At 35.6% G+C, this 10,798-nt stretch overlaps 1 protein-coding gene across 1 annotated transcript; it reads right to left on the bottom strand.

Moving 5' to 3' along the window:
• Nucleotides 1-9,691: 9,691 nt before the first annotated feature.
• LOC126719679 (uncharacterized) lies at nt 9,692-10,798 on the bottom strand. The gene has a single exon (XM_050422209.1). It carries the CDS (start codon nt 10,796-10,798, stop codon nt 9,692-9,694), a length of 1,107 nt encoding a protein of 368 aa, XP_050278166.1.

Raw genomic sequence — 10,798 nt, 5'->3', positions numbered from 1 at the left:
CTTTTTTGACACAGTCTGACTAATCATATGGTATGATAGAACAAAATAACTGAAGGTACACACAATGTTGATCCTTGCATTAGGGTTTGCCTTTTATCGGCTTGGTGCCTACCAGGTCCATAATTAACTGAATTTGGACATATTGGTTAGGTACAAGGCTTGACTGATCGATTGGTTAGTTAGAAGATTAGTGGAAGTGCGACTAAGAAGTGTGTAATACTTATCAAAAAAAGAAGTGTGTAATAGTTAATAAAGCTTTGAGCCATAGTAGATGGGCCTACAAACGTTTTATTTGACAAAACATATGATTAGGCTCAAATTACTTAAGGCCTGCCTTTTTGCAAAGTAGTTTTGTGATTTTGTTAAATTGTCATTAAGAGTAACTCCAAATTCTCTCACAAGGAATAATAGATATTGTTGAGCATATGTATATAATATAATATTAAAGTTCGAATTTCTAAACTAATTCTCTCACAAGGAATAATAGATATTTTTGAGTATATAATATAATATAATATAATATTAAAGTTCGAATTTCTAAATTGGTAAATACATATTTCGATAACACTTATTCTTTTCTCTAAACATCTTACTATGACATATAACAACTTCCTACATTTAATTAGAACTATATGGACATATAAAGCCACATGTCAAATAATTATTTGCACATGTCAATAATAAATAGAAAGAAAATAGCTTCAAATGTTCACACACACATGTAAAGCCACTATTAATTCCTCGAAAACACACACAAGGGAAACAAATCCACAAGACTCTTTCTAAAAAAATAGAGAAAACTCCACAAAACTCTCTAATTTTATACAATATATAATTGTGGAAGTAGAACAGTCACATATAGTCATATACAACAATTTGAAACAATGGAATTATAATAGTCACATGTAACGGAGAGAAAAAAAATGACCCTATATATGACGGTTTCTCTTCCCACTTGTGTAACCTTTTAACTTCCTTTGAGTTATCTTGCACAAATTCCTTTCCATCTCTCATTGCCTAACAAAATACTAAAATGTGAGAAACGTGTGTGTCATTTGGTTGGGGTTGTTGTATATATAAGTATATACATGGAAAGGTTGCAATAATGATATAAGGTTGGAGAGTATTTATTTGTAAAATGAATAAAGTGAAAATTTGAATCTTGGAATTTTCCTTGTGAAAATTCAAGTTCCAAGAATTTTGATCGATCGAGACTTTTGTTTGATTGATCGAAATGTTGAAGGAAATAATCTTGGAGTTTCTGCAAGATTCGATCGGTATTCGATTCTTGGTTGATCGATTGAAAAAGAGCATTGGATTGATCGAAAGTAACTCTTGTAACTCTCGATTGATCGAAAATCGCAGAATGGAATTTTCTACAGAATCTTCAAGTGATTGTTCTGAAAGTTTGAGAACGTTTCAAGTCTTGTGAACGGTTTTAATGAAAATTTAAACTCTCCATATGTACCTTTTGAAGGGTTATGACCCTATAGTAAGTTACAAAGAAACACAAGAAATCTTGTAGGTATTTTCTAAAATTGCTATTTGTAGAACCTAATAAACTTAGTTGTATCCTTGGGACAAGTTTGTAGAAACCCTTTAGCAACTTGCGTATAAGGACAAATATTGCAATCACCATTTACTTGATGTGTTCATCTTCTTCTGTCTCTATTACTCCTTGATATGTAAAATCTCCAATAGGGGTAATGTGGGAAGTGCCTACTTAAGGGGAAGCAGACGTGCCTATGTGATGTTCCATCGAGAAATCTGATATGGCAATGAACAGAGTCTATATTGCTGCCCCCAAGTGGTGCCACTGCGAGCCATACACTGATATGTTTCCTAAGTACGATATTAGTATATTACTATGCATATGCAAATAAATGTAAAGAGTTTTTGTTTATTGTTGTTGTGAGTTTTAAACGTTTTAGAGACTTTTTAGTTTGAGGTAGTGTAATAGAATTTATAATAGTTCCTTGCTATCAAGATTTGACATCTGAAAGTAAGTGTTAGAGATATGGAACTGTGGATGCCATATGCTGTTAAATACCATTTTTGTGATAGGGATTGCCCTCCACATTTAAAATGTTTGTATATGACTAATTCAATTTTGTTATATTAGTTTGGATTAATAAGTTGTGATTGTAGTAGGAAGCTACGATGTAGGACCAATAAATGTCATTTGTGTGGTCCCATTTTTGTGAATAAGAGATGGTGCTCTGGAGAGTTTGTGGAGATCTTTTCATGAATTATTGATTTGGAAAGACCCTTTTAGATATACATCATTATCAGTTTTTTTTTTTTTTTTTTTTTTTTTTTTTTTTTTTTTTAAATCTTCCCCCTTTCTCCGCATGTGTGTTAAAATACTTAGGGTATGTTTGGTATACTGAATGAAGATTACGACAGGAATTGTAATATTTATTCCTAGTAATAAAGTGTGTTGTAATGTAATAATTAAATCTATTCATTAGTTTGGTTGTGAGTTATAACATTAAAATGAAATTTAACATTTATTTTAGGAAATATCTTACTCATACAATTATATCTCCTTAAAAATTGTTATTTTTAAATTTAAAAGAGATATGTGTTATTTTTTATGATTTTTTATTTTTATAATTGTTAGATGTATGAAAAGTTTGCTAATTTGGAAATATATTATATTTTGAAATTATTGCACTTACTAAGGAATAGGTACTCCCGGAGTACCATAAATGCGTACTCCCTCCTCTCACATGAATGATGGGTCTCACCATGAATTTAATTAGTAGGACTCACCATTCATGTGAGAGGAGGGAGTACACATTTATGGTACTTCGGGAGTACACAATAATTTCCCCATTTTAAAGAGGAATAATTATTCCTCATTTTGAAGAATAGCTATTTATAAGGAATGACTACTCTTTGTAATAAAAATATAATCAAACTAAAGAATAACTAAACTATATGAATAACTATTACATTACAGCGTGTATGACAGTCTACCAAACATGCAGTATTCTAAAAAAAGATAAAAAATTATAGAATTAGAACAGTCACTCTTTTGCTTTTCTCAATGCAAATCATGGAGCATAACTATGATAATGTTTATGATTGCCTTTAGAATCTTGTCAAACATTCATGAAAATGAAACTTGAAGATGACGTCCAGTGAGGCTATTGTGGATGCAAGTTCAATTTTGCCATTCTTATTTAGGTAAATATAATGCTTCAAGGTATTTTCTAGCCTAATTGTGCTAAATCATAATTCAATATATAATTAGATAAAAGAAATTTTCCCATTGTGACAGAAAAAAAAAACTTATATTATTGTAAAAATCCAAATGACTTTCATTGGAAGGAAGAATGACACTTCTATACAATAGAAAATGTGTTCAACCGAAAAAACTTACATAAAGTAATAGCAATTTCAAATTATACATGTATATGTATTATGTATTTTTTTTTAAAAATATCTCTTTACTTTGAACTTTTGCAAAGTAAATGATCTTTTCTTGGTTTCTATTTCTTCATTGCTCTCTAATTAATGGCTTAATAAACTGTACAAAAATAATATTTATTTTCTATTTGTTTGTTGACATATCTACTTATAAAGAGTAATTTCTTGTTGAAAGGTTTCTCTAATTTTATGTAAGTGGATCACTAAAGAGAGTGCGAAAACTTTCAATGACTGCTTGAAGGGATCTTATCATTTATTGGGTAATGCCTATTGTAGGAAACACAATTTGTATTTTCATATAAGTAATAGTTGTATTAAACTATTATTGAGTTGAATTTATGTTGTATATGGAAAATAAAAAATATTTTTAAATTATTTGCTTTCAATATGTTGCTAATTTCATATTTTATATTGTATAATAGAAATCATATACATACATGTTGATGCTCCCCCCAAAAAAAAGTTACATTCACAACAAACATGTGATTATTGTCCATAACAATACATACTAGTGTGAGTGTGTGTATATCAACCATTTTTGCTTTGGTCATTGCCTTGAATTCTCATTAAACCATTGGACTCTGCAACTAAATTCAGATGTGCAATTCATGTAATTCTCTCTCTCTCTCTCTCTCTCTCTCTCTCTCTCTCTCTCTCTCTCTCTCTCTCTCTCTCTCTCTCTCTCTCTCTCTCTCTCTCTCATTGGGTTAGGAGTTTTGGTAAGGTATCGGGTTAGGGGTTTTGGTGAGGGTATTTGTTTTTTTTTTTCTTCTAATATGGGGTGGGACAATGTCATTTGCTCCATTTTTAATTCTTTTTTAAAATTTTATAAATAAATAATAAAATAAAAATTAAATATAAAAAAGACCAAAAAACGTTGTTTTGGGGTGGGTGGGTGGGTGGGTGGGGGGGGGGGGGGGGGAACGGTAGTGCTAGATAGAGCTTTAACAAAAAACTGAACTGAAGAGTTTTGAAATTTAGAGGACTAAAATGAATTTTGGTTAAATGTAGAAGATAAAATTTCTATTTTAGCCAAAGTGTCTTCCAAAGGTTTTGGCTTTTAGTTGGGGATTTGGTCAAAAGGGAAGTGAAAGAGATATTTACAAACCAGAAAGTACCTGAATATTTGAACCAAACTTTGATAGCCTTGTTACCAAAGCAGATAGGCTCTGAATCGGTGAGCCACTACAGACCCATAAGTCTTTGTAACATGATCTACAAGATTGTCTCAAAGATCCTTGTCCTTAGATTGAAACCCCTTCTCCCGTCCTTAATTTCGCCCATGCAATCGGCTTTTTTGGCTGGAAGAAGAGGCTCAGATAATGTCATTATTGCACAAGAACTTATCTACTCCTTAAAGAATAGAAGAGGGAGGGATGGGTTCATGGTGGTGAAAATTGTCTTCAAAAAGGCTTATGACAAATTGGAGTGGAGCTTCACTAAAATGGTCTTGGATCATTTTGGTTTTCCTCCCAACATTGTCAATCTGATTATGAGTTATGTCTCATCTACATCAACATCAATTTTGTTCAATGGGAATAAGTTGGACTCCTTCCATCCCTCGAGAGGAATTAGGAAAGGAGACTCCATATCCTCGTACCTGTTTTTGTTGGGTATGGAGTTTTTTGGGAGCACATATTTCTATCTTGTGTGAAGAGAAGAGATGGGATAAGGTGAAGGCTTCTAAAAATGGACCAAGCTTCTCCCATGTTTTTTATGCGAATGATTTAATACTGTTTGCCAAAGCGAACTCCAAGAATTGTGATGCAATCTTAGAGGTGCTTGAGAATTTTTGCAACATGGCTGGTCAAAAAGTAAATTTAAACAAGTCTTGGGTCTACTTTTCTCCCAATGTGACTAGAAGGAAGAAGAGAACAATTTGTAGAAAGCTAGGGATGGTTGCAACTCAAAATTTGGGAAGATATTTGGGGTTCCCTCTGCTACACCAAGGGAGGAATGGTGATGCTTTTAATTTTGTAATTGAAACCAAAATAAGTTGGCTAGTTGGAAATCCAAGCTGCTGTCTAAAGCCGGGAAGTTAGTGTTAATAAAATCAACTGCTTCTCCCATAGCTGATTACTACATACAGTGTCATGCCTTGCCTATAAAAGTGTGCAACGCCATCGAAAAATTAATTAGGGACTTTCTATGGGGGACGACAGAGGAAAAAAGGAAACTCCACATGGTAAACTGGCACACTGTAACCTTGCCTAAGGATTGGGGAGGGTTGGGTTTGTACCAAATGAGATATAGGAACCAAGCACTACTTGCCAAATTATGTTGGAGATTGGCAAATGAGAATTGTAAGATTGGAAAATAGAGAATAGAGAGAGCTACGGAAGCTAAGAAAAGAGATAGAGAAAAGAAACTTCTGGAGGAACTTTCTATATTCTGATTCTGGGAAAATGAATTGATTCATTATCTGTACACGGGTTCAATATATATACTAACAGATCAGCTAACTGAAACAGAAACTAATTCCCTAATTACACGGAGAACAGTTACATATAGCACGTGCAACACTCACGTGTGAACTTAAATAACTAATACAAATTGAAAACTACAAGTAGCATAAGTCCCTTGTGCCGTTTTGTGTCAACACCATCACTTGCTTTGCTTTACTCTGTTTCACAAGCACTTCACTTTACTGTTTCTGCTTCTTGCCTCACTGCTGCTTTAACCTTGAGTCTAGTATCTTTACAGCCCCCCTCAAGGTTAGCTTCAGTTCCATGGATATTGATTATGCTCATTTTGTCAAGTAAAGAAAACAATTGTCGAGCACCAAGTGCCTTTGTCAACAAATCTGCTAACTGTGTGTGAGTTGGAGTATAAAACAACTTGATCACTTGATCTTGCACTTTGTCTCTAACCAGGTGGCAGTCTATTTCTATGTGCTTTGTACGTTCATGAAATACAGGATTCTCTCCTATATATATGGCAGCTTTGTTATCACAGAAAAGTAGGGCCGGTTGTGGATGATACACTTCAAGATCCTTCAATAGAGCTAGCAGCCAGGTTATTTCACATACTGTCACAGTCATTGCCCTGTATTTAGCCTCTGCAGAAGATCTAGACACAATGGACTGCTTTTTAGACTTCCATGATACCAAAGAATCACCTAGAAATATGCAATATCCAGTCGTTGATCTCCTAGTATCTACACATGCTGCCCAATCTGCATCAGTGTACCCTTTCAAATGGAAATCAGATCTTGAAGACAACAAAATTCCTTGACCAGGACAGCTTTTGATATACTGCAGTACCTTATAAGCTGCATCCAAGTGAGGTTTTCTAGGCTTGGACATGAATTGGCTGAGCTTGTGGACTGGATATGCCAAATCTGGCCTAGTAATGGTTAGATATAGTAATCTACCAACCAATCTTCTATAGATTTCAGGACTAGCCAACAATTCTCCATAATGCTTACTTAGCTTCAAATTTTGGTCCATTGGAACCGTGCAAGGCTTACAAGCTGTCATCCCTGCATCCTTAAGTATCTCAAGGGCATATTTTCTTTGGCACAATGTGATTCCCTTATCTGATCTAGCCACTTCAAGGCCAAGAAAATATTTCAAACTTCCAAGGTCTTTAAGCTTGAATTTCTTATCCAAAAATAGTTTAAGTTCTTCCACTACCTTGACATCATTGCTAGCAATGAGGATGTCATCAACATAAACTAATAGGGCCAAAAATGACCTTTGAGACTTTTTAGTAAACAAAGAGTAGTCTGACTTTGATTGTTTGAAACCATATTGTAAGATTGTGGATGAAAGCTTAGAGTACCACTGTTTGGAAGCTTGCTTAAGTCCATATAAGGACTTATTGAGCTTACAAACCAGTCCCCCCTTGCAGTGAAACCCCTGTGGAAGCTGCATGTATACATCCTCATGTAGATCACCATGAAGGAAGGCATTATTAACATCAAGTTGAGCCAAATGCCAACCCCGAACAGCAGAAACAGCCAATAAAGTCTTGACAGTAGCCATTTTGGCAACGGGAGAGAAAGTTTCAGTAAAGTCAAGGCCCTCTTGTTGAGTAAACCCCTTCGCCACTAAACGTGCCTTGTACCTTTCAATACTGCCATCTGCCCTATATTTTACCCTATAAACCCATTTGCAACCCACAGCCTTCTTATGAGGAGGTAAAGTTGTGAGAGTCCAAGTATTGTTAGCCTCTAAGGCAGCAATTTCTGTATCCATTGCTTCCTACCACTGTGGAGTTTTGACAGCCTCAAAGTAGGACTTGGGTTCAGGAATATTAGTAATGAGGGAACAAAAATGGGCATAAGAAGTGGATAAATGTGAAGTAGAAAGATAAGAAGATAAAGGGTAATTGGTACCTGAAGTGGGATGTGAAGAACCTGCCTTGATGGAAGAAGTGGAGTGAGAAAATGGATCACAAATAACTGAGCTGCATTTGTATGATTGCAGATAGGTAGGAGGCTTGGAAACCCTTTGTGACCTTCTTAAAGATGGAGTGGAAGCAACAATGTCTAAGGTTGGAACAACATCAGCAATAGCAGGAGAAAGAGAAGGACTACTAGATATATTTGGAGGATTAGACATGGAAAGAGACTCATTTAGGGACTCATCTAGGATAGGAGTATTGGAAGATAGGGAAGAAACAGGATCAGGAAGTGGAGTAGAGGGACTGACCTGAGATGGTGAAGGAATAGAATCTGTGACAATATCAGAAGTTGGAAAAGAAAGCAAAGGATCATGAGGTGAAGCTACTAAGGAAACAAATGAGGTAGAGGAATATTGGAATGAGAAGAGGATGAATAAGGATCTAACACAAAAGGAAAAAGGGTTTCATGAAAAATCACATTCCTAGAAATGAAAATTTTCTTAGTAAATAGGTTGAGAAGTTTGTAACCCTTAACACCAAATGGGTATCCAAGAAAAACACAAGGTACAGACCTGGGATCAAACTTAGTTCTATGTTGAATTAAAGTTGAAGCAAAACAAAGACAACCAAAAACTTTGAGATGCTCATAAGAAGGGGTTTTGCCATATAACTTTTCAAAAGGAGATTTGTTATTCAAAATAGGGGAAGGCAACCTGTTAATGATATGTACAGCAGTCAACACACACTCACCCCAAAGATAAAGAGGGACATTAGATTGAAATCTCAAGGCCCTAGCCATGCTCAAGATATGTTGGTGTTTCCTCTCCACAACTGAATTTTGTTGTGGAGTGGCTACACAAGAGTGTTGATGTATAATACCATTTGCAGAAAAAAAAAATCTTTCAAGAAAAACTCAGGAGCATTATCAGTTCTAAACACCTTGATTTTTGTGTGAAACTGTGTACATATCATGTTGTAAAAAGAAACAAGCAGTGGCCTAGTATCTGATTTGTATTTCATTAGATAGACCCAAGTAGATCTAGTAGCATCATCAACTAAAGTAAGAAAATATTTGAAACCTTCTTGAGTAGGTTTAACAAAAGGACCCCAAACATCACAATGGACAATATCAAAAGCATTAGAGGAAATGTGATTAAAGGATGGAAATGGTAACTTTTTCTGTTTAGCAATAGGACAAAGAACACAATCTTTATTGCTTTGAAATTGGATTACATCAGGAATATGATTGTGCAGAGTATTGAGCTTATTATCGGAAACATGCCCAAGTCTAAGATGCCAAAGAAATGGCTTAGAAACAACAGGAACATTGGAAACAGAATTTACAAGTGAATCAAAAACAGATTGTAAAATGGAAGAAGCTCCTGATATAGATTTGCAATCTAGTGGAACTTGCAGCAAGTAAAGATTGTTGTGCAATTTACCCACTCCAATCGTTTTCCAACATGACAGGTACTGTATGAAGCAAAATTTTGAAAGAAAAACAAAACAACAAGATAGGCATTTTGTCAATTTGCTAACAGAGATTAGGTTGAATGAAAAAGAGGGAACACAAAGAACGTTTTCAAGAATTAAGGTGGATGTGATTTGGATGGTGCCTATGTGAGTGACAGCAACTTTCTCACCATTAGGCAATTGAACAGAAGTAGATATAGAACTAGTGATTTTGGTGATTTTGGTGAATAAGGTGACAGAGTGAATTATGTGATCTGTAGCACCAGTATCAAGAACCCAAGTCTCACTATTAAAAGTAGTTTTGTGTACAGGATTCATAGCAAATACAGAATGTCGCATGCTTAAAGACATACAATCTTGAAACATATGACAAGTTTTACCTGAAGCAGCAGTGGAAGTAATTGCGGAATTGGTTGAATGAACACCCTCACAAGAATCAGATGAGAAGGCATGTGTTGAGTAGAGAAATCAATTGCTGGCATTGATCCGCAGTGAATGGAAAATTACCACTGCCTAGCTGTGTTTCTCCAATCTGAGATTGATCACCCTCAAGACTGATCTGATTTGCCATTGGAGCTTTTCCCTTCTGCTTATAACTCGGTGGAAAACCAACCAATTTATAACACTTCTCCTTGATGTGACCAAGCTTGCCACAATAACTGCACATAGGCCTTCCTTTTCCAGTATTGCCTTTGAAATTCTTGCCAGAATTATTTGCAAAACCAGAGCCATGAATGAAGCTTTGATTTTTAACAGCAAGAGCAGTTGTTTCAACTGATGAACCTAGACTGAAAGCTGAAGATCTTTGCCTTTCTTCTTGAATCACCAAAGAAAAAGCCTTGTCTATAGAAGGAGCAGGTTCCATCATAAGAATCTGAGTCCGTACTTGAGAATAAGCATCATTCAATCCATTGAGAAATTGCATCAGTGAATCTTGATGCTGAAGTGAATTGATCTTATCATTCACACCACAAGTGCACTTGCCACAAGAACAGCAAGGCAAAGGTCTGAAATTTAACAATTCGTCCCACGAAGCTTGAAGCACTGTGAAGTAGGAGGTGACTGTTGAATCTCCTTGCATCACATTAGAAATTTGCTTCTGCAGCTGTGAAATTCGTGGTCCATTAGCTTGAGAGAAACGATTCTTGAGTACATTCCAAACTTCAAGAGCAGTGTTCCTATAGATCACACTAGCAGTGATATGAGGCGAGACACAATTCAGAATCCAAGAGGAAATCATCGAATTGCACTTAGACCACGCCTTCTTCTCCAGTGGAGTGACTGCCATTGAAGCAGTGATTGATCCATCGACAAAACCTAGTTTGCTTTTGGCATCCAAAGCCATCTTCATAGCACGAGCCCAGTTAGGATAGTTATCCTCTGTTAATGGCTGCGAAACCAAGATCGCACCAGGTGATTCACCGTGATGCAGAAAGAATGGGCTATGCGGATCCTCCATTGGTGAAAGCTCACGCTGTGAGGTTGAAGATGAACTTTGTTGAGGATTGGATGCCATTGAAAGCGATTCAGGCTCTGATACCAT

The sequence above is a fragment of the Quercus robur genome, chromosome 3 (genome assembly GCF_932294415.1).
Source record: "Quercus robur chromosome 3, dhQueRobu3.1, whole genome shotgun sequence".
Classification (NCBI taxonomy): Eukaryota; Viridiplantae; Streptophyta; class Magnoliopsida; order Fagales; family Fagaceae; genus Quercus; species Quercus robur.
This window is presented reverse-complemented; position numbering and strand designations above follow the sequence as displayed.

Excerpts from the sequence above, each read along its gene's own strand:
- LOC126719679 (XM_050422209.1), bottom strand. The coding sequence starts at position 10,798 with ATGGTATCAGAGCCTGAATCGCTTTCAATGGCATCCAATCCTCAACAA.